The sequence below is a fragment of the Lissotriton vulgaris genome, chromosome 10 (genome assembly GCF_964263255.1).
Source record: "Lissotriton vulgaris chromosome 10, aLisVul1.2, whole genome shotgun sequence".
In the NCBI taxonomy this organism is placed as follows: domain Eukaryota; kingdom Metazoa; phylum Chordata; class Amphibia; order Caudata; family Salamandridae; genus Lissotriton; species Lissotriton vulgaris.
The window spans coordinates 628505955-628530140 of NC_141698.1; the positions used below are offsets into that span (position 1 = coordinate 628505955).

Consider the following 24186-nt stretch of genomic DNA (forward strand, 5'->3'; position numbering starts at 1 on the left):
TGTCCCTACTGTAAGGCCAACATCACTCATAGGATAGCATTAGGTTACATTATTACATTTAGTAAGTGCTGTCTTTTGATGAGGTAGAAATCTCAAGATTAGACTCAAAGAATTGTAGTTTAAAATCCTATTTAATGGTAAAGTTGGATCTTAAATTACAATTTTGAAGAAAAAAAAACATTATTAGAAAGTTGGCATTTTCCTACCCTAAACTTTCTGAGGTCTTCTAGGAGTTTCCAGCTGCCTAGGCTTGTTAATTGCTTCCCCGTCAGGAATGCATATTGGGCCGATACAGTGAACAATAGTGCCTGAGTGTAGCTGAAAGAGGGCGATCCTCTCCGAATGGGGGCGGGGGAGCTGTTCCCTTCCCCATTTACATTTCAAAGGCTGCCTCAAGAACACTCACAAAGGAACTTGACACCAGCCTTTTGCCACCGTAGACTTCTTGAAGCCTGGGCAGGGGAAGCAATGATAAGATAGGAACTTTATAGAGAAAGATGGGGTGGGCTAGAAGCTTCCCCCCACTTCAAAGGGTGGTGCTAGGTATAAATATTGGACCTCCTGAGACACTTATCAGTACACTCCTGGACTTGTGGACATTATGGAAAAGGGACTGCCTTGTTTCCCAGACGACTGCCCTTCTGCTTGAGGCCTGTCTGGCTATCTGAGAAGGAAGACTGGGCCTGACCCCTTCATCCTAGGCTAACCTGAATTAATCCAAGGGTCAGTTGGATCACCTCCTGTTCTGAGCTACAGGGACGCAACAAGATCCGGAGGCCTCCCTGCAACAGCCCAGCTGACCTGCTGATCTGCTGTAAGTGGCACTGCCTGGACCTACTAGACTTGCCTGGACCTTTGACTGGATATGCCTGAGTCGTGCTGCCCTCTGCTGGAGTGAGTTCCTGATAACAAAAAGGTGCCTCCCTAGGTCCTGGGCCCTTGTCAGGCACCAGTTGAGCCCCTCCTGTTAAATCCTGAAGTTTTGAAGCCTGCACAAGATTTGAGAATGTAGCTTTTTCAGCTGGAGTAACCTGGTCCCGGTATCCTGCCCACACTCCATCGCGGTAAAACTGAACTTGCAACTTTGTCCCGGTCTAGTGCGACCAGATACCTACAGATAAGGATTTTTGCTTTTTGGTGCTATTTTTACTTAAATCTTTAAAAATACATATCTCCGGTTCTACAGATTGTATGTTTGTTGTTTTGGTCTCATTTTATTTGTTCCATTTTACTCTATTTTTCTAAATTGGTGCGGGACATCTCTTGTGTTGTGTTTTCACTTTATTACTGTTTGTCTGCTACATAAATACTTAATACATTGCCTATGAGTTAAGCCTGACTATTTTTGTGCCAAGCTACCAGGGAGTTAAGCCTAGGTTAATTTATTGAATTTTATGGTTCACCCTGCCAAGGACCGTGGTTGTTGCTTGAGAAGGATTTTCACTCTCCTCAATCAAAAACGGATAAATACATACATTAGCTGTAATGACTGCTTCCTGCAACAGGATCATTGTTTTAACAAAAGCAGTAATGAAAAATGTTAAATACAGTTGGTCTTAGGTCTGCAACATGGTTGGTAACTTTATTCTCAGAAGTTCTGAGCTATGCATAACGTCTGTAAATCTTTGAAAGGTTGACTTAGCCTGTAAAAGTTTTAAAAGTTAATAAACCTTTACAAAAAAATCCATGTATGTACGGCAATATATGTATTACAGTAAATCAAAAGACCATTATCTGAAAAAGCTGGATTAAAAAAAGGTTTACAAATATTGAACTTTTATAGTCTGAAAAACAAGAGAGTATCTGCTGTATATCTCAAAAGCGGACATTGCTAGAATCATGAGATTTACCATATAATCTATTTAACATGAGAAGTTATCTTATGTTGAGCGCCTACATTACACTGTAATATACAGTAAAGTCAGGCTAATGTACATTTTGCATAAAGCAATGTATCTGTAAAACAACATAATTCCACATCATACACAAGAAAAAAAACAAAGCAATTAAAGCAGTATACGCATATTTAAGTCTATCATGTCTTACTTGTAAAGGAAGTTTATGCTCTGATAACAGCTTTGCATAAAATAAACTGCAAGTGTAACATACCCAAAGACTTCACACAAATGAATAAATATTATTTCCAATATTTAGACAGCAAGAAAAAATAGCAGCAACAAACCTACCCCACTAGGACAAATTCTTTTTCTGCACCTTCCAAGCCTGTCAATTGAAGTTGGCAGAAAAGGAATACAGCTAGCAGTGTTTTACTTATTTAATAACTAATATTAAACAAGTATCATGCTTATTATTGCGCCGTCCAAAGAGATGTCACCATCTAGGTCTGCTCACCGACATCAGAATTGATCAAAGGTAAGATTGTATATTGTATTCCCCAAACTTTCCAAAGATAAATAAGTTTCCCTTAGAGAAAAGAATCCCCCATTTCATTTGGTTTACAATCTAAAAACATGCATTGATGTTTAGTAAAAGCCCACTGATATATTGGGAGGGAAATCTCAGAGACCATGCACACTTTTGATGCTACATAAGTGAAATCAGTATCATTTTAACGATGAAAGAGGAAGGACAACCATTTGTGTGTCCAGGCCAAGGCAACTTCCTCTTGAGCTCAAGTAACTTTACGGAAGAGCTGACCTAATGTTGTTAGTGAAAAGTCGTTTTAATGAAGTCCCTTATTTGCCACCTTGACTACTCGGTACACCCAGTATGAAATATCCAGGTGCGACCAATGAACTTTCATGAGTTTTTTTATAATGTCAATAATGTATAGGAAGTTGGGAGGGCAAAGGGGTAAAATGCATTCACCATTTGTTGGTTTCCACAGAAGAAATGTGCAAGAATCAAAGTGTTTTTTCCCCCTCAATAATAACCGCCTTTCCTCCCCAAAATGTGGAACGTCTTGCACAGCCCGTTCCTCTGGCACAAATAAAATTTACTCAATTTCCAGAGTTCTTGAGAGAACTGAACGTGGAGAATTGGAAAGGGCTACATTCTGGGAAGTTTTCTGGCCTAGTGTGAACGTCTGCGTTGTTATTACCACTCCTGGTCTGCGTCGAGGTGCCTGTGAGCAATGTTAAGAAGTACCTAATATCTCTAGGGTTCGGTCCCTCAAAAGGAGAATAGACAGACTGCTTGGTGACGTCAACATACAACATCACTTCCTCTTTCACCAATACAGCAAGTGATTTTGTTACCAGAGTCAGAGGAAACTGTACACATGAAACACTTCACATGTATGCACCACACACTGCATTTTGAAACCTGGAACACATTGTTTATAGAAACAGACTAATCAAAGGTATCAGTGCATGGCTTCATCTTTGCAAGACCTTTCCAGGAGAGACTGCTGCCATGATTTTGTGAAGGAATACATTTCTTAGCTCCATATATATGGCCTGGTTGAACATATTCACCACTGACTGAACCATAACTAGCTGAAAAGATCTACATTCAGAGAAATCCACATGTTGGGAACCGATTTGACAAACCCATCCATGTGGCACTGTCGATGAGGTAGCCAGTTTCTGCAAATGGAGACATTTTCTCTTTCTGGATATTTAGGTTTACACTAACTTTTTTTACTGACGCCTGCTGCTAGCTGATTAAACACTGCACAACTCCCATGTCACCAGCTCCTGCTAGGTGTTTTTCTCTTTGATCCAGCCTTTCTTGTAAGACCCAAGGGAGCTTTCTTCACCAGACCCAATGTTCAGTTTGAGTTGGGTGTATTCTTCTCACACCACACTTGCCCCTTGATCCCAGTCTCAAAGAAAGAGGGTATTAAGTATTGTCTTTAATTGAAAGTTTTAACTACTTCGATGCTGATGACGGAACCGCTCCGTCATCAGCTGCGGTTGGGCTGTGCTGATGACGGAGCGGTTCCGTCATGGCCCGGCCGCCGCGCCTGCGCGGCGCGTTCTATTAGGCGGGCGGGGCCATGACGGAACCGCTCCGTCACGAGCACAGCCCAACCGCGGCTGGTGAAGGAGCGGTACTGTCACCAGCATGCGGCCGCCGTGCAGCCTCCCCGCCCTTTTAGCGCTGCGGCGGAATAGCCGCCGCAGCGATGTGGTTAATACTTTTTAATTGTGTTATTATTCCAGCTTTGAATAAAGCGTGTTTTAGTGACTTTTGCTAAGACAAATGTGCCAATTTAATCCATGTTCTGCAGGCGAGCGAGGAGTCTAGGGGGAGGGCTGATCTCACTGATTGTTTCTGCTACAGTGCACACAATACGGAGCAAATAATCCCCCCCCCTTCCTTGCACAAATGGCATTTGTGTCAATTTGGTCAATAGTGGATGTCACACAAAAGCAATTACCATATGTGTACTATTCAGTTGCTTTGTTTGGCCTAAAAACGATTGAAGAGGAAACACAGCTAAATGCCGCAGGTTAAGTCTGTGCTGTTCTCGAATCTGAAAATATCTGTGTTACTAAACACTCTGACAATGTGCACCACAGAAACGAAAACTTCACTGCAGGAAGCTTCACAGCGTATAGAGATCAAAATTGGATTAAAAGCTCATACATTTCAGACGACAACTGACAATTATAAATGATTAATCAACCACAAAAGCATTTCAGCTTAGTTTGTATTTGTATTGGGTAACTTTTTAAAAATGTAGACACCTCTAAATAATCCAAAACCATTACTTGCAGAGGCCAACAGATGCAGATGTCAAATGCATATTGCAGCTTATTTAGTCATGCACGGCAGAGGAGTCTCCGCATAAAACTCAGCACATAAAAAGATATGATCGTCCAGTGGCGGCTCCTCCACAATGGCAGGGGAGCATCGCCCACTAAGAAGCAAAAGTTAAACGACAATATAACAATTTTATTATCATTTTTTTTTCACTGGCAGCCGATGCTGCCGAATCTATTGCGGGAACCGGCAATCCTCTTGTGACACTAGCCAGGGACTAGGAGGAGAAGTGGAGGGCACCTGTAAGTGCACATGTCAGCAGTGGTGTCGCTCGGCCTGGGGCCCCCCTGGCAGCCGAACCTAAGAGCGAGGGGATGTGCTGGCTTATCCAGCAGCCACCGCCCATCGACGGTCGCAGGTAAGAGCGGGGGCGCAGAGTGACTGTCACCCCCAAATTTGTGCAAGCCTGGGGCTGGCCACTCCCCTCCGCCCCATCCCCCCCCCCCCTCCTTGCTACGCCACTGCATGTCAGTTTGGAAAGCCTGGCCAAACAGACATATGCACTTAGAATTTCTCCACCCAGCTGTATGGTACAGCTGAGTGGAGAAATGGCACAGGCTCCCAGTCCTTTCCTTTCTTGAGTGCCTTACCAAGCAACTCAAACCAATCCAGGCACTGCTGTCACAGCATGAGAGCAGCATCTGGATTGGGTGGGGAGTCAGGGAGCCTATGTTGGCCCAGGGACTTCCGGAAGGAAGGAGCACCGAGGCGGCTGGTAGACGGAGCGGCAGTGGGAGAAGAAGGTAAGTGAGCTTTTTAGGTTTTGCCTAGCGGAAGCTGCGCTCTGCGCAGCTTTTCCGCGCAGGCGAAATCCTGTTGAGAACTGTAGGGTGCTTTGGGTCGGCCCTCGTCGTTGATTGGCTGGCTCCGTAAACGGAGCCTTGCCATTGGACGAGGGGCCTGTCCGTCAATGCCGGACCAGACACGGGGGCGTTCCCGACATTCTTTGGCTTTTGCCGACGTCACGGGACGCCGGGAACGCCCCCGTGTCTGGTCCGGCATTGCCGGCACTTCTGCGTCTCTCCTAACCCCGTGACTGGCCGGCCGGCCAATCCTAGCGCGGCCGGCCGGAAGTGCCCGCCCCCCGCAGCCCGGGGGAAGAAGGAGAGGAAGACGGCAAGCACTATGGCGGCGCCCGCGGGGAGACCGGAGAAGTGCCTCTCCAACCTGCCGCTCTGTCTGGGCTGCCCAGCCTGTCGCTGCTCGCCTCCCAGACCAGGTGAGTCGATTTATTTGTTTGTTTTTTTCCCTCCTCCCCTACCCTCCGAGCCCCTGCCCCAACCTGTCTTCCTCCTCGTGGCCGGGGCTATGTTTAGGGGCGCTAGGCCGCCCGCATGGCCGGGCTTTGTGTGCCGGTTACGGGATGCCTGGGAGATCCACGGAGGCTCTTGAGCCCCTGCGGGGGGATACAGGGGGTCCGCTTTGTGTCCCACCGCTGGCTGCAGTCTGCTCGAATGTTTTTATTGCTGCCCGCATTGCCCCTGCAGCTTTCTGCTGATGTGTTTTACAGCTGGGAACCGGCGCTCGCTGGTCACATACCGAAGATTAATGGCGGCTTAAGTAATAGCGCTAATTACCTCATTTCTCTGGGCGGGAGCAGACGGGAGGGCACCAGGCAGCAGCGGCAGCGATGGTACTCATTCTCAACCACATCCTCATCGCAGTCCTTCAATTTTTCAGACGGGGCCAGCAGGTCTTCCTGAAGGCGGAGGAGAAGCCGGCATGCTCGGACGCCCTGCAGGTAAGAGACGGCGCCTCCGGTCCCCGCGTCCCCTGTGCGCGCCTGTGTGATCTTGTGACAGCGCCGCGCTGCTTGTGCCCCTTCGAAGTTATTGCTGTCTCTTGGGCTGTGTGCACTGCCAAGCATACCCTGTGTATAAGCACGTGTGCAGGGGGGGGGGGGGGGGAGAGGTATGAGGGCTGCAGGTGAGAACTGCTCTGTTGGTAGAACAATGAAGTGCTCGTGCCTACAAAGTGCTCATATTTCAACTTTTCCCCGCTGTGATCGCGTTCACTTCCCATTTAAGCGAAGGATGCCACCTCGGACAACGGCAAAGGTAGGTGCCCTCCCCCACCCCTCGCATGTGTTTTGTTCCCACCATCTGTGCGGGGCTTTGTGGGGCGTGATGGATGTGACCTGTAGACAAGTGGGGGCAAGAAGCCTGTCCCCTCCCCCTCCTGCCCTCGGCCAGGCAGATGCTCAGACTCTCTCCTGTTGTTTCCGAGCAGATGGGCTGGCATACTCTGCCCTGCTGAAGAACGAGCTGCTGGGGGCGGGCATCGAGAAGGTGCAGGACCCGCAGACCGAGGACCGGCGGCTGCAGCCCTCCACGCCCGAGAAGAGGAGCCTCTTCACGGTAAGCCACAGCGCCCCCTGCTGTCCCCCCTCACACACCCGCTGGGACGGGGTGATGACCTCTGTGAAGGTCACAGCCAGGCCTGGGCGGTGTGCTGTGGGCGGGCCTGGTCTCAGCGGCGTGAATACCAGCTACATGTGGAGGTGCAACAGGAGCCCACACATGCTCTCTGTGCAGCACTTAGTGTGTTCTACCATATTTGTTTGTATCCCCGTGGGTTGCTGTGCCTGCTGCAGGGGTCTGTGTGCAACCAGCTCAGTGTTTAGACTCATGGATAGCTTGACTCCTTCCGAGAGTATGCCGAGTTTTAATACATTTACAAACAATAGTCAGTATCCTCACTCCAATCACATGCTCTATTTCAATACACACAACGTGTATATGTATAAGCTGGATTCTTACACCTATAAGCTTGTTGGTTGCTGGCTTGTACTACCATTTCTCATTCGTAAACACGAGGAATTTTTTGTTGCTCGTTGCGGTTTTCTATAAGCCATCCCATAAAATGTGAGTTGCTCCTTGCTGATCACAGCCCCACGAGCCGCTCTCACCTTGCGTTTTCCTTCCTTGCAGTATTCCCTCAGTTCAAAGCGCTCCAGCCCAGATGACGGAAACGAAGTGTCTCCATACTCCTTGTCGCCCATCAGCAACAAAAGGTCAGTCCTGGCGCGGGCGGGGTGGCATAAAGAGTGCATTATATGAAGCGCAAATGTGCAGCGAATGAAGCTCTGCTCCATCTCCACCAGTTGTAAGAACCATGCTATAGTATAGGCCTTGATTATTCAAATGTTTCTTCAGACCTGTAGGGGGGAAATAAATGCCCTGCATGATGGTGCCCTCCATGTACCACCTTCGCCCCTTCCATGACCACTTTGTGGCGTCCATCAAAGTTAAAATAGAGCCCTTTCCTTATCGGGTGACAAATTAATTAAACAAAAAAAAGATTACATATTTTTACACTGGTGTAATACTAGAAGCAGACAGCGATGCAGCAGCATCAGTGGAAACCCTCTAATACTCTTTATCGCATCTTACGCCCACTAATAAGGGCCATGTTCCCAAGAAAACTATTACTGGCTGTTTGACTCGTTGAAAAGACTGAAGGGTCACATCACAGGTCTGAAAAGATTAAACCAGCTTTGTTCCTACCCATTGACTTGATGAGTCTCACTTCTTGCCTAGTGCTACTTTTAGCTGACTTGGGTATCCATGGAAATACAACTTGTATAGGCAACTTCAAGATAAACCTGATAACCACAATCTTGCTCTGTATAGTTATTTTAAGGCTAGTTAAATGGTTTACATAGCACCTCTCTTTTTGGATCAGCAAATTGGTTTAGAAGTTAAGGGATGCAAACTACTTTCTCGGACCCTGTTGCTTGCTTGTGACCCTGTTGCTTGCTTGTGACCCTGTTGCTTGCTTGTGACCCTGTTTTCGTGCCTCTGTTGCCTGCTTGTGACCCTGTTTTCGTGCCTCTGTTGCCTGCTTGTGACCCTGTTTTCGTGCCTCTGTTGCCTGCTTGTGACGCTGTTTTTGTGCCTCTGTTGCCTGCTTGTGACCCTGTTTTCGTGCCTCTGTTGCCTGCTTGTGACCCTGTTTACGTGCCTCTGTTGCCTGCTTGTGGCCCTGTTTACGTGCCTCTGTTGCCTGCTTGTGGCCCTCTTTACGTGCCCCTGTTGCTTGCTTGGGACCCTGTTGCTTGCTTGTGACCCTGTTGCTTGCTTGTGACCCTGTTTTCGTGCCTCTGTTGCCTGCTTGGGACCCTCTTTTCGTGCCACTGTTGCCTGCTTGGGACCCTGTTTTCGTGCCTCTGTTGCCTGCTTGGGACCCTGTTTTCGTGCCTCTGTTGCCTGCTTGTGACCCTGTTGCTTGCTTGGGACCCTGTTGCTTGTTTATTATTTGCCCCTGCGCAGCCGAATCCCTTTATTTTGGCAAAAGCCGCTGCTGGGATTGCCCTTTCTTTTTATGTGTGCAGACTCCGGAGACGTAAAAATACCACCAGTAAAACACCTTTGAGAATAGCAAACAATCATAAACTTACACAACTGTGTAAATTTACCTTTTTAAATCAGGCCCTTTATCATCAAATATTTAATAGCCTGCATCTCACCATTCACCAGAGCGGTATATTTTTTAAAAGTTAAAACCTCTAAAACGTGTACAACCTCACTGTACTGAATAGTCTATGAAGTCACACTAATAGTCCAAAGCAGCAACTACAACTAAAAGGAATTTGTTTTAAATTGAACTATTAATTATGAGTAATCTGTGTTATTTAATTATCCTATGCAGGAAGTGACTGATGTGAACACGTTCTGTTAACAATGACACTGCAAACCTTATTTTCTGCTGTTTGTGTGCAATGTTTCCCAATAGGTCACATCTCATATTTGTACCGTTTACTCAGATGAATTTTCAGAAGAAGCCAATGATTTTCCCTGGCATTTCTAGTACTCGTTTGTAGACAAAAAATCCAAAATAAGTGCAAATGAGGTTTAATAAAACCGCATGTAATGTATGAAGACAGTGTAGAACAGGGGGTCTCCAACCTTTTAAGTAATAAGAGCTACTTATGTTCAATGAAAATGATCCCGAGCTACTAATACTAGTGATGTAAAAGTGGCCATCCCATCCAAGGTTGGCAGCTGTGATTACAACAGTGCACTAAGCAGGGTTCGAGCAGTGAAGTACAAACGGCTTTGACAAATTTAATCAAAATATTACACAGGTAATACATAAAAGCCATATCTGCAATCCCCCAGGAACCAATTAAAAATATGAGTAAGAAATCACTCCAACTCAAATAATAACTTTAAATATATTTTTAAAGTTCAACCATTTTTCTCCAAACATCAGTTTACGAGTTCTGAAACGACACGTGTTTTCATCTTGAATACATTCTTTTTAATTTTGGTATACATCTAATAATTCAACTTAGCAAAAGATTCTATATTAATCTTCTGGGCCGCGACACAGGAGAGCTACTCACAGGTAGCTGGAGAGCTACTGGTAGCTCACAAACTACTCGTTTGAGACAGTTTCGGCTTATCTTGCCTTACCTTTTCTTGATCTTGTGAAGAATTTGATGCCGCTAGGTGAGGTAGATGGGTTGGAGCTGGGGGACGATGACTCTTTGGATGAAGACCTGAAGATCCCACTGAAGCTCATTCTTCTGGGGGTGCGTGGGGGAGACTCTTGGTACGGGAAGGGAAACACTGTTTTTGGTGAGCCCGGGCTTTGCCTCGATCTCACCGGGGCTGACACGGGGCTGGAAGGGCGATTCTGAAGTCCTTTTGAAAAAAAGCCTTTGGAAGGGCTTCCAGCGTGGCATGGCTCATCTGTCTGGAGAAAGACGAAACAAATTAAAATGCATTTTCATTTTTTTGTAGGCTTCCCACACAAAAAAACATGTTTCCCATAGACAATACAAGGATATGTCAATTAGCAACCATTGGGAGTAGCATTTCTTAGCCGTACATTGATGTTGCAACCCCTGCTATTTTTAACCAACAGAAATGGCAGGCGCATGTGGCTATTGAATTGAGGAAGATAAATTAGATGGCAGACTTCAGGGCTTCTGGACAATGGATTTTTTTTTAAACCTTCTCACCAAAGGTATTTGCATTTTACCATTTATATAGTACTCTTTTGGCTTGTAATGCCTGATGTGGCCTGCCTGTTCTTCTATTTGGGATGCGATTGGGTAGTGGGGCCAGGAGGAAGTCTTGACTAGCGGTGGTGGGAGGTCACTGACACACTCAGCTATGGGTCAATCCGATAGGCTGAAGGATCTTTATGAGGGCATCCATTTGCACCCATTTCGTATATGAATTGGGTCGGAATGTGAGCTGTCGAACAATGTCAACATATACAGTGGCGTAACACACGCCCCCGCATACCCCCTTGGGGCAAGAGGGCCCGAGCTGCAGGGGGCCCCCTCTGCACAGTAGTCAGGCCTGAGAGCTCCAGATTCAATCCGATGCAGGGGCCCCCCATGTACCTTTCAGGGGGGCCCCCTCAATTTCCGTTACGCCAGTGAACATATAGACATATTTACATAATACTGATAATATTTAGGTCTTCTTATGTTAAAAAGGAGGTACGAAGAGTAGGGGTAAAGCGATACATGAAAGGGTGGGGTTGAAAGAATGATGAGGAGGGCGGCATAACATGCAGGTGGCAACTAGTACCGGACTTTCTGCACTTTCAACATAATCCATATCTTCTGCAATATTTGCAGAAGTCGAAATAATATAGATTTTTAGTTCAAACTGCTCAAAGGTTACTAAAACATTGCACAATGAATGTTTAGAAGTTCCAGACATTTTGGAAAAGTTAAGAGGTTACATTTCTCCTGTTGATCTCTGTATTCAGGCATTAAATCCGGTGTTAATACCTCCCCAACTGATGAACTGAAGGAAGAGTAACTGTTGTCTGCAGCACAGAACGAAAACCTTCCTTAGTTACATTGAATTGTCAAAGCAGCAGTTATTTCAAGAGAGAATGCAAAGCCAGGAAGAAGACCAAAATATATCATCCCTTTTTATGGTCTGGAGTCTTGAACCTTAAAGTGCCTGCTAGTGAGACACCTATAGAATTAATGTGTAATGTAGAGTTCTGTTTACAGGGTAAAATGGAACGACATTACATGGAAATGGAAAGAGAAAACATAAAGGGCTCCATTAGCTGTCCTGCAATTTAGAGATGGTAATGCTGCACCCTCTATCATGGGTTGTCGTCTAGAATATTGTCGAGGGAATACCGAGTGATGACAATATCGTAACCAAAATATAAAAAATTAAACATCGAGGAGGTACGAGAACATAGAAAGCTATATCATTATTATTTTTATCTCGACATGTACATAACGACGATATGTATATATCGTCACGGTATGTAGATGTGGAGTAAGGTGTAGATCTATCCATACTTACCTGTCGATCTTCTGGTCACGATATTCTGACCATTCGATATTCCTTCCATGATATTCCAGATCCACACCTGTATCACAGATACTGCAGGTACGGATAATTCTGGGTTGCGGTGGTAAAGGGGGATTTGCAGTTATCACCTACAGACCCGTACAGAAAGGGGAATTACATGTGGAAATCGGTGCAATAGCACTGATTTCCTCATGTGCTCGAGTCGTTTTCTTGGGCCAAATTATTTCAGGTTTTACCTGAGGATATGTCCCAGAAAAACTGTGCAGTAGTAATTTAAGAGTCAAAATCCTAAATTGGACAGAATCTCTTGTTTCCACCCAAATCAGTATTAAGCAGCCACAAATATTGTGGGGCTAAGTAAACACCAAGTCTGATCATAGAAACTCGAATTGTAACTAAACTGGGGTGTTATGAATAAAAAAGACATGCCTTTTATCATAAGTAGTGTGTATAGGGAGCTTCATTTCCTCTTGTGTGCAGCATTGTATAGGTTTTAACGCCAACTATTTTTTCTGAAAAGGAGAAAAGATGGTGCTAATAAAATGGCCTGATGTAGTGAGTATTGATCTCAGTTTTGAGCTGTGACTGATTTACAAATCAGTTACAGAGTAAGATCACAATTAGCAAGATTTGTAAGAACGTTCAAGAACTCCCGCCTCTATCACATATATGAGGCTGGGTTTGTTTTGGGACTCATGATTGGCTGCTAATGCAGGGATAGACCCCTGCTTGAGACAGCAGACCACCACCCCCGCATTCCCAAACACAGAATGCTGACGATGATTCTTTGTAAAGTAGCCTCTGGTCCTGTCTTTTATGGTGGCACAGGGGCTGCGTTCCTCATAAAGGTATAGGGCCTGCTTAAAAAACAAAATGTTGTGGCATTGGGGCGAGTAACCAGTTGCCAGGATGACTATCTACTCCACCCGATGTAAACATAAAAGCCCAAATGTACAAGGTGTAAACTGTTCCTAGAGATATCTGACCAGTGGCTTGCAATCATAATTATAGTTGCAAACCATGGCTATAGTTCATAGCGAGCGTAAAGCCTGCGGGCACCCCTTTTATGCACCCTTTCCTTTGTGATTTGTAATTCGCAATTTAGTACATTACAGTTTGCTTTTTTTGCAGCCACAAATCCAGTGATTTTGCAAGCTGCATGCTTTGCAATCTGAACAAAGCTTGCTAATGTAAGCCCAAATTAATTAATTATTGGTGATTACTCTTTTAAATAGGATTTGATGTGTATAGTTTTATTTCTTAAACAACCAATGCATATCTTTAAACATTGGAATCACTTTTGCATCAAAGTATATTAAAATGTCAAAATGGGGAGTGAGGGTGGAGTGATGAGCGGAGATATGTAAGGTCTCAGGAGCACAGAAATCCCCAGATATGGCGTAATACGTCAATGTTTTACCACAAGAAACATTGAAGCAGACATTGAAGCTGCCTGGAGAGCTGCGTGACTGGTGTGGAGGAGGAGGAGTGCTTGAATCAGAGTTTGGGCTAATCTTTGCGCTGGGCGCACGCATGCAAAATAGTGAGGAGTACTTGACTTTCCCAATTCCAGTTCACTGTTTTTTTGGGGCTGACCATGACATGCCACTGTCATGAGAAGGAGAGAACCGGAGTTCAGAGACCGAGAGTTGGTTATGCAGGCTGCCTTTGACTGGAGTTCAGAGACCGAGAGTTGGTTATGCTGGCTGCCTTTGACTGGAGTCCAGAGACCGAGAGTTGATTATGCTGGCTGCCTTTGACTGGAGTTCAGAGATCAGGAGTTAGTTATGCTGGCTGCCTTTGACTGGAGTTCAGAGTCAGGAGTTAAATATGCTGGGTGCCTCTGACTGGAGTTCAGAGACCGAGAGTTGGTTATGTTGACTGCCTTTGACTGGAGTTCAGAGACTGAGCGATGGTTATGCTGGGTGCCTTTGACTAGAGTTCAGAGACTGAGAGTTGGTTATGCTGGCTGCCTTTGACTGGAGTTCAGAGACCGAGAGTTGGTTATGCTGGCTGCCTTTGACTGGAGTTCAGAGACCGAGAGTTGGTTATGCTGGCTGCCTTTGACTGGAGTTCAGAGACTGAGCGTTGGTTATGCTGGGTGCCTTTGACTAGAGTTCAGAGACCGAGAGTTGGTTATGCTGGGTGCCTTTCACTGGAGTTCAGAGACCGAGAGTTGATTATGCTGGGTGCCTTTGACTGGAGTTCAGAGACCGAGAGTTAGTTATGCTGGATGCCTTTGACTGGAGTTCAGAGACCGAGAGTTGGGTATGCTGGGTGCCTTTGACTGGAGTTCAGAGACCGAGAGTTGGTTATGCTGGCTGCCTTTGAATGGAGTTCAGAGACCGAGAATTGGTTATGCTGAGTGCCTTTGACTGGAGTTCAGAGACCGAGAGTTGGTTATGCTGGCTGCCTTTGACTGGAGTTCAGAGACTGAGCGTTGGTTATGCTGGGTGCCTTTGACTAGAGTTCAGAGACCGAGAGTTGGTTATGCTGGGTGCCTTTGACTGGAGTTCAGAGACCGAGGGTTGGTTATGCTGGCTGCCTTTGACTGGAGTTCAGAGACCGAGAGTTAGTTATGCTGGCTGCCTTTGACTGGTGTTCAGAGACCGAGAGTTGGTTATGGTGGGTGCCTCTGACTGGAGTTCAGAGACCGAGAGTTGGTTATGCTGGGTGCCTCTGACTGTCTGACTGGAGTTCAGAGATCAGGAGTTAGTTATGCCTGCTGCCTTTGACTGGAGTACAGAGACCGAGAGTTGGTTATGCTGGCTGCCTTTGACTGGAGTTCAGAGACCGAGAGTTGGTTATCCTGGCTGCCTTTGACTGGAGTTCAGAGACCGATCAATCAATCAGGAGTTTGTTAAAGCGCGACTACTCACCCGTAAGGATCTCAAGGTGCTGGGGGGGGGGAGTAGAGTGGGGGTCAGGTTCCATTCCATCAAGGAGGGGGTCTGTCGAAGAGCCAGGTTTTGAGGTTTCTTGCGAAGATGGAGAGCGATGTTGTCTGACCGAGAGTTAGTTATGCTGGCTGCCTTTGACTGGAGTTCAGAGACTGAGAGTTGGTTATGCTGGCTGCCTTTGACTGGAGTTCAGAGACCCAGAGTTGGTTATGCTGGTTGCCTTTGACTGGAGTTCAGAGATCAGGAGTTGGTTATGCTGGCTGCCTTTGACTGGAGTTCAGAGATCAGGAGTTGGTTATGCTGGCTGCCGTTGACTGGAGTTCAGTGATCAGGAGTTAGTTATGCTGGCTGCCTTTGACTGGAGTTCAGAGACCGAGAGTTGGTTATGCTGGCTGCCTTTGACTGGAGTCCAGAGACCGAGAGTTGATTATGCTGGCTGCCTTTGACTGGAGTTCAGAGATCAGGAGTTAGTTATGCTGGCTGCCTTTGACTGGAGTTCAGAGTCAGGAGTTAAATATGCTGGGTGCCTCTGACTGGAGTTCAGAGACCGAGAGTTGGTTATGTTGACTGCCTTTGACTGGAGTTCAGAGACCAAGAGTTGGTTATGCTGGCTGCCTTTGACTGGAGTTCAGAGACCGAGAGTTAGTTATGCTGGCTGCCTTTGACTGGAGTTCAGAGACCGAGAGTTGGTTATGGTGGGTGCCTCTGACTGGAGTTCAGAGACCGAGAGTTGGTTATGCTGGCTGCCTTTGACTGGAGTTCAGAGATCAGGAGTTGGTTCTGCTGGCTGCCGTTGACTGGAGTTCAGTGATCAGGAGTTAGTTATGCTGGCTGCCTTTGACTGGAGTTCAGAGACCGAGAGTTGGTTATGCTGGCTGCCTTTGACTGGAGTCCAGAGACCGAGAGTTGATTATGCTGGCTGCCTTTGACTGGAGTTCAGAGATCAGGAGTTAGTTATGCTGGCTGCCTTTGACTGGAGTTCAGAGTCAGGAGTTAAATATGCTGGGTGCCTCTGACTGGAGTTCAGAGACCGAGAGTTGGTTATGTTGACTGCCTTTGACTGGAGTTCAGAGACCAAGAGTTGATTATGCTGGCTGCCTTTGACTGGAGTTCAGAGACCGAGAGTTAGTTATGCTGGCTGCCTTTGACTGGAGTTCAGAGACCGAGAGTTGGTTATGGTGGGTGCCTCTGACTGGAGTTCAGAGACCGAGAGTTGGTTATGCTGGGTGCCTCTGACTGGAGTTCAGAGACCGAGAGTTGGTTATGCTGGGTGCCTCTGACTGTCTGACTGGAGTTCAAAAAGTTCGGAATCCAAGGAAAAGCACCCTCGCGGCCATCGCCCGCCAACACAACCTCAACATCATCTCTTACGCGGATGACACTCAACTGATCCTTTCTCTCACCAATGACCCCAGCACCGCCAAAACTAACCTACACGAAGGAATGAAAGAAGTTGCTGAATGGATGAAACAAAGCCGTCTGAAACTGAACTCAGACAAAACAGAAGTCCTCATCTTAGGTACATCCCCCTCTGCATGGGACGACTCCTGGTGGCCGGAAGCCCTCGGAAAAGCTCCCATCCCGACAGACCACGCACGGAACCTAGGCGTCATCCTGGATTCTTCACTCTCAATGAACAGACAAGTCAGCGCCGTATCCTCTTCCTGCTTCAACATTCTTCGCATGCTCAGAAAAACATTTTGCTGGATCCCCACCGAAACAAGGAAAACAGTCACCCATGCTCTGGTCACGAGCCGACTGGACTACGGAAACACCCTCTACGCAGGCACTACCGCTAAACTCCAGAAGAAACTCCAACGAATCCAAAACGCCTCAGCCAGGATCATATTAGACATCCCACGCTACGAACACATCTCTGGTCACCTTAAAGACCTCCACTGGCTACCCGTCAATAAGAGGATCACCTTCCGACTGCTAACCCACGCACACAAATCATTCTACGACATCGGACCAGAATGCCTCAACTCACGACTGTCCTTCTACACCCCCCCGCCAACTACGTTCCTCCAACCAAGCCCTCGCCACTGTACCTCGCATCAACAAGACCACCATGGGAGGCAGATCCTTCTCATACCTGGCTGCTAAAACATGGAACTCACTCCCCGCTCACCTTCGCCTTACCCAGAACCACCTAGCATTCAGAAAGCAACTTAAAACGTGGATATTTGACAAGTAATCCTCCTCCCCTTTCTAAGCGCCTTGAGACCCTCTGGGTATGTAGTGTGCTATATAAATTCTCTGACTTGACTTGACTTGACTTATGCCTGCTGCCTTTGACTGGAGTACAGAGACCGAGAGTTGGTTATGCTGGCTGCCTTTGACTGGAGTTCAGAGACCGAGAGTTGGTTATCCTGGCTGCCTTTGACTGGAGTTCAGAGACCGATCAATCAATCAGGAGTTTGTTAAAGCGCGACTACTCACCCGTAAGGATCTCAAGGTGCTGGGGGGGGGGGGCGGGGGGTAGAGTGGGGGTCAGGTTCCATTCCATCAAGGAGGGGGTCTGTCGAAGAGCCAGGTTTTGAGGTTTCTTGCGAAGATGGGGAGCGATGTTGTCTGTCTGAGGTGGAGCGGAAGGGCGTTCCATGCTTTGGCCGCCAGGAAGGAGAAGAAGCGGCCTCCCTATCTGGTCTTTCTGGTGCGGGGGACGACGGCGTAGGAAAGCTGGGCTGATCGTAGGGTCCTTTGGGGTGCGTGGAATTTGAGTCGGCTGTTCAGGTATGCTGGTCCGGTGCCGTGGAGGGCCTTGTGTGCGTGGGTGAGCATCTTAAAGGTGATTCTCGCCTCGACGGGGAGCCAGTGGAGTGTGTGCAGGTGCTGGGAAATGTGGCAGTGTTTTGGCAGGTTGAGGACCAGTCTTGCGGCGGCGTTCTGGATGTTCTGTAGCTTGCGGATGAGGTTTTTGTTTATTCCGACGTAGAGTGCGTTGCCGTAGTCGAGTCTGCTGGTGACCAGGGCGTGAGTGACTGTCTTTCGGTGTTCGAGGGGGATCCATTTGAAGGTCTTACGAAGGAGGCGGAGGGTGTGGAAGCAGGAAGATGAGACAGAGTTGATCTGGCGGTCCATTTTGAGCTCGGAGTCCAGGATGATTCCCAGGTTGCGTGCGTGGTCTGTGGGGGTTGGCGGGTTTCCGAGGGCGGTGGGCCACCAGGTGTCGCTCCAGGCGTCGGGGTTTGGGCCCATGATGAGTACTTCTGTTTCGTTGGTGTTTAGTTGTAGGCATCTGTTTTTCATCCATTTGGCGACGGCTTCCATGCCTTCTCGAAAGTTGCGTCTGGCGGTGTTGGGCTCGTTGGATAGGGAGAAGATGAGCTGGGTGTCGTCTGTGTATGACACGATGTTGAGTCCGTAGGTTCTGACGATGGGGGCAAGTGGAGCCATATAGACGTTGAAGAGCGTCCGGCTGAGGGAGGAGCCCTGGGGGACTCCGCAGGTGGTAGGTGTGGGGTCCGAGAGGAAAGGGGGGAGTCTGACCCGCTGCGTCCTGCCGGAGAGGAAGGAGCAGATCCAGTCGAAGGCCTTGTCCTGGATTCCTGCATCGTAGAGTCTGCGTATTAGGGTGCGGTGGGAGACTGTGTCGAACGCCGCTGATAGGTCGAGGAGGATGAGGGCTACTGTTTCTCCTTTGTCCAGTAAGGTGCGGATGTCGTCTGTTGCGGCGAGGAGGGCGGTTTCCGTACTGTGGTTTTTTCGGAAGCCGGATTGGGAGGAGTCGAGGATGTTGTGTTCTTCAATGAATGTGGCGAGTTGGCTGTTGATGGCTTTCTCGATGACTTTCGCTGGGAACAGGAGCAGGGAGATGGGTCTGTAGTTTTTTAGGTCAGTGGGGTCCGCTGAGGGTTTCTTTAGGAGGGGGTTGACCTCAGCGTGCTTCCAGTTGTCGGGGAACGAGGCGGTCGCCAGGGAGCGGTTGATGGTTTGGCGGAGCATGGGTGCGATGGTGTTGGCGGCTCTGTTGAAGATGTGGTGGGGGCAGGGGTCCGTGGGGGCCCCTGAGTGGATTGACTTCATTGTCTTCAGTGTGTCTTTGGTGGTGAGGGCTGTCCAGTCATCAATCGCTGGTTTCCGGGTGTCGGGGGTGGTTGGTGAGGGTTCAGTGTGTTGGTTGTCTTCGTCGAAGTTGTCGTAGATGCTCTTGATTTTGTGGTGGAAAAAGATGCTGAGTTTGTCGCAGAGGTCTTGTGAGGGAGGGATGCCGGTAGACTCGCTGGTGGGTTGGGCGAACTCCTTGATGATGCTGAAGAGTTCCTTGCTGTTGTGTGCGTGGGTGGAGATTCTGTCTTCAATCGCTTTTTCCTCGTTTCTCTGATGAGTTGATAGTGGACGTTGGTGGCGGCTCTAAAGTTGTTGTGGGCTTCTGTGGATTTGGTGTTTCTCCAGGCCAGAGACCGAGAGTTGGTTATGCTGGCTGCCTTTGACTGGAGTTCAGAGATCAGGAGTTAGTTATGCTGGCTGCCTTTGACTGGAGTCCAGAGACCAAGAGTTGGTTATGCTGGCTGCCTTTCACTGGAGTTCAGAGACCGAGAGTTGGTTATGCAGGCTGCCTTTGACTGGAGTCCAGAGACCGAGAGTTGGTTATGCTGGCTGCCTTTGACTGGAGTTCAGAGATCAGGAGTTAGTTATGCTGGCTGATTTTGACTGGAGTTCAGAGATCAGGAGTTTGTTATGCTGGGTGCCTCTGACTGGAGTTCAGAGACCGAGCGTTAGTTATGCTGGCTGCCTTTGACTGGAGTTCAGAGACCGAGAGTTGGTTATGCTGACTGCCTTTGACTGGAGTCCAGAGACCGAGAGTTGGTTATGCTGGCTGCCTTTGACTGGAGTTCAGAGATCAGGAGTTAGTTATGCTGGCTGCCTTTGACTGGAGTTCAGAGATCAGGAGTTCGTTATGCTGGGTGCCTCTGACTGGAGTTCAGAGACCGAGCGTTAGTTATGCTGGCTGCCTTTGACTGGAGTTCAGAGACCGAGAGTTGGTTATGCTGGCTGCCTTTGACTGGAGTTCAGAGATCAGGAGTTAGTTATGCTGGCTGCCTTCGACTGGAGTTCAGAGACCGAGAGATAGTTATGCAGGCTGCCTTTGACTGGAGTCCAGAGACCAAGAGTTGGTTATGCTGGCTGCCTTTCACTGGAGTCCAGAGACCGAGAGTTGGTTATGCAGGCTGCCTTTGACTGGAGTCCAGAGACCGAGAGTTGGTTATGCTGGCTGCCTTTGACTGGAGTTCAGAGATCAGGAGTTAGTTATGCTGGCTGCCTTTGACTGGAGTTCAGAGATCAGGAGTTGGTTATGCAGGCTGCCTTTGACTGGAGTCCAGAGACCGAGAGTTGGTTATGCTGGCTGCCTTTGACTGGAGTTCAGAGATCAAGAGTTGGGTATGCTGGGTGCCTTTGATTGGAGATCACAGACTAGGAGTTGATTATGCTGGGTGCTTTTGACTGGAGTTCAGAGACCGAGAGTTGGTTATGCTGGCTGCCTTTGACTGGAGTCCAGAGACCGAGAGTTGATTATGCTGGCTGCCTTTGACTGGAGTTCAGAGATCAGGAGTTAGTTATGCTGGCTGCCTTTGACTGGAGTTCAGAGTCAGGAGTTAAATATGCTGGGTGCCTCTGACTGGAGTTCAGAAACCGAGAGTTGGTTATGCTGGGTGCCTTTGACTGGAGTTCAGAGACCGAGAGTTGGTTATGCTGGCTGCCTTTGACTGGAATTCAGAGAACAAGAGCTGGTTATGCTGGGTGCCTTTGACTACAGTTCAGAGATCAAGAGCTGGTTATGATTGTTGCCTTTGTCTCCTTGCTGTGGGCTAGTGCAGACCCTGCCAGGCCTGACAACATGAATATCTTTGTCTTAGCTCAAAATGCACTGAGCGAGGTCAAGAAATGCAAAGACGTGACACAGAAGACCATAGACGTTAAGTCACATACAGTGACTACTACATCCATACTTCTAGGCTGATCTGAAGGAAGGCGTGCTGTAACTTGCATGGGTGACAATGATGCACATTTTTGTCAAATCCTTGTATTGTTTTAACCACAGCCAAAAAGCATACAGTTTCAGGCATCAATGTGTACATTCAAGTAGATAGATATATGTGGCACATTGGAATTAGCGGTGTTTCTCACCCTCCCCTTCTTCGTCTTCTGGTTACCATTGACAGACCTTTGTGGTTGACTGAGAGTTAAAGGGGTTAGCATTCAATAAAAAAAATTGCGATTTGTGTTTGCCATGTGACCACACAATGAGGACTAGGAATCAGTAATTGAAGTCAAGGGGGTTTATTACAAATTAGTAATGAGTTCAAATCAATGCAAATTAAGCATCATTCAAGTACAGAATTCAAAAGGAAGTGTTAGTCAACAAGTAAATTCAGTTGGATGGGATCAGATGTGCGACAATTGCAGCCAAATAAGTATAAATGGTAAAAATCATAAAGTCATCTAAACAGGGGTCTAAGTTCGACTGGGGATAGTTCTGAATAGGAAATCTCAGTGAAATTTAAGAAACATGAATTAGTGTGGGGATCTCATGTTTAGCATATAGCTTCACACGCTCAAGAATAGGGCAGGCAAAGAGGTCTGTACCTCTCATAGGGCCATATGTATCGACATACCCTTTTGCGATTCCTTAATAGCGTTTTTAAGGAATTGCTATTTAGAAATCGCAAAATGGTATGTATGAAGAAATTCGCTATTTTTTTGCGATTCCTTAAAATTCCTTAATTGCGATTAGCAATTTGCGATTCGCAATTTGCTAATCGCAAATTGAGAATAATTTCAAGGGTGCAGGGGTGTCTCAAGAACACCCTGCTGCACCCCTGAAAATGACATGTGTGCGCATATGGCGCACATACATGCCCTAAGGGCATGTATGAGCGTCACATGGCACCATTGGATTTTCAAAAAAATTCTTTTTTAAAAGAATTTGCAACTTACCACCAACTAGAAGTTGGTGGTAATTTGGGATTCCTTAAGGGCATTTTGGATTTTTTTTTCTTGATACATTGCATTTAAGGAATCACAAAATTTGCGATTCCTTAAATGCAATCACAAAATAAGGAATGGCAAATTTTGCGATTCCTTATTTTGCACCCAAATTGTTTGATACATACCATTTTGTGAAAATGGGTTCGCAAATGCCGAAATTCGCAGAATTTCGGCGTTTGCGAACCCATTTGGCCTTGATACATTTGGCCCAAAGTCCAAAAGGGAATGGGTCTAACCTTAAAACACATAGAAACATTCTCATGATTAGATCCTCACACCACCCTTCCAGGAACCTATAGAATTGCACTTCACATGCACAGTGGCAATATCTCCATATTCTCTCAACTCTTGCAACCTAGACATTCACACGACCTTAGGTAGTACACTGAATTGATACGCCATGAATAGAAACCTCCAACCTACTTGTTCTTCACGTCTCTGCCAAGATAAGCTTCTCAGGCCTCAATATATCTAATACATAGTACTCTTTTCTCTAGCTAATGAATCCATGAAACTGCATCCGCACAGGAAAAAACATGCAGGCAACCAAACGTATTTATCAAATTCAGGCCTAGTTAAATTAGCCTTGTTAAACACTAAAATGTGCACTTTGAATACATGCTTATAGGTGCACATATAACTTCAACATAAATGCAGCAATATAAATGCAACTTAGGTAAATGATGCAATGCACCTTCAAATAAATGTAACATAACTTGAGATATATGTGTAAATATGTATAAGAAATACATTTCCTTCATGGTTAGGATAAACATTTATGGGACAGGGTGGCTGTGTTTCTCACAGGTAATTCATTAGTTATGCCTCATATGGAGAGTATGATCCTGGATACTGGGCCATACGGTCATGGATTCTCTCAGGGTAGGTTTGGCCGTGTGGTGATCTTATTGTCAGCTACTGAGACTATGGGGGAAGAGGATACACATGTAACATCATTTGAAATGTGTTTATGGGGCATTCTGGAGGATGACTCTGTAATATTTGTATACTGGCTGGTAGTTTGTTATGTTTCTTTTTGAAATGCAAATAAAACTAAAAAAAATGTGCACACGTTTATGAATCTCTAGTTTCTACAGTTCATGTAGTACAGTAATACATTTGAGTATTTCACTTCTCTTTAAAAAAGTTAAGGCACACAGAGTATATGGTGCTATGGGCACATATATGTTGCATTTCTGTGACGTGTAAGGGTGGAGCTAAAATTATACTGCTCCAGTTCTCAGTTGCATTTTTACAGCCAGTGGTGTAGCTATAACCTATAGCCGCCCCTGGCTGTTCCTGCGTTTGCTACCCGCATGGAAGAGCGCGGGGGGGGGGGGGGGAGGGATTCCTGCCTTTGCCTTGCTTCGTGACAGCCGCAGGTAAGAGTGTGGGGGGGGGGGGGGTCGCCACCCCCAAACCTTGCGCTGCTGGCGGACCGCATCCCCCTTGCTTCGCCACCGTGCCTACAAGGGATGGCATGTGCTGCTGTAAGAACCAGACACAAATATACCTATAAAAATTACTTCTTATATACATATTAATGTTACAGATGCATCGAATTTGGTTGTATCTGGTTTAAATGTGAATTGGGATAAACTGGCGCTATTTGATCTGAACCAAGTTGTTTCCATTTGATAAGCAACTACAAAAAAACAGGCTAGTGTCCATGCTTTTCTCTGAAACGCCATTTTCCCTAAAACAGTGTTTTTGTGTCCTAGCGTCATGCTCCAGGTCTCCCTTCCCAATGTAGATGTGTCTCCGTGACCGAAAGTCTATTTCTTTCTTCCACGTGCCCGCGCCTTCCTGTATCTGTGTCTCAGTCTCACTGCGACTGTATTTACTAAGTAGTGCCTATAGTAGGACAATTGTAAACAACCAAGTTCTGATTTACAAAATATAGGTTTTGGAAATGGAACAAAAACATTGAAGCACTGCTACTCTTATCTCTTCAGGGCCTCACAGACCAGGGCCCAAGTGCAACAGACCCAAGATTAAAAGAATATTTTACACTGAGGAGAAGGCCAGTTACAAGGCAAGGTCAATGTCCTTGTGACCCGAACACTGGGAACTGGCAGCTAATAACTAGCATCTCCCTTATCTCAAAAATCCTGGGATAAAACAGCCAAGATCTGTTCCTTGAACCCTCTGTCACATGTTGGTGTCATTCCAAAACAGGCTCAGCCCTGGTTGGACAAAAATCTGGTTTGGCCTAGACAACTGATTGCTCACTGACAATGCTTCATTTGTAAAGTACTAGG

The 24186-nt window shown here is 46.8% G+C and overlaps 2 protein-coding genes across 4 annotated transcripts in view; one reads left to right on the plus strand and one right to left on the minus strand.

The window, feature by feature from the left end:
- Nucleotides 1–24186, minus strand: part of PRKAG2 (protein kinase AMP-activated non-catalytic subunit gamma 2) — a 1779639-nt gene that overhangs the window by 1079146 nt on the left and 676307 nt on the right. For all 3 annotated transcript variants that reach the window (XM_086941467.1, XM_086941466.1, XM_086941468.1), the window contains exon 3: nucleotides 10149–10431. In XM_086941467.1, the coding sequence (XP_086797593.1) occupies nucleotides 10149–10431 (283 nt within the window). The remainder of the gene's footprint in view (nucleotides 1–10148; nucleotides 10432–24186) is intronic.
- On the plus strand, nucleotides 6343–8018 carry LOC147688610 (fizzy-related protein homolog). The gene is made up of 3 exons (XM_086939944.1): nucleotides 6343–6472; nucleotides 6961–7088; nucleotides 7662–8018. The coding sequence occupies exons 1-3, from the start codon at nucleotides 6454–6456 to the stop codon at nucleotides 7788–7790; spliced, it is 276 nt and encodes a 91-aa protein (XP_086796070.1). The 5' UTR covers nucleotides 6343–6453; the 3' UTR covers nucleotides 7791–8018.

Bases quoted from the DNA above. Each gene is read 5' to 3' on its own strand.
- LOC147688610 (XM_086939944.1), top strand. The intron at 7,089-7,661 runs GTAAGCCACAGC...CCTTCCTTGCAG, and splicing joins AGAAGAGGAGCCTCTTCACG to TATTCCCTCAGTTCAAAGCG.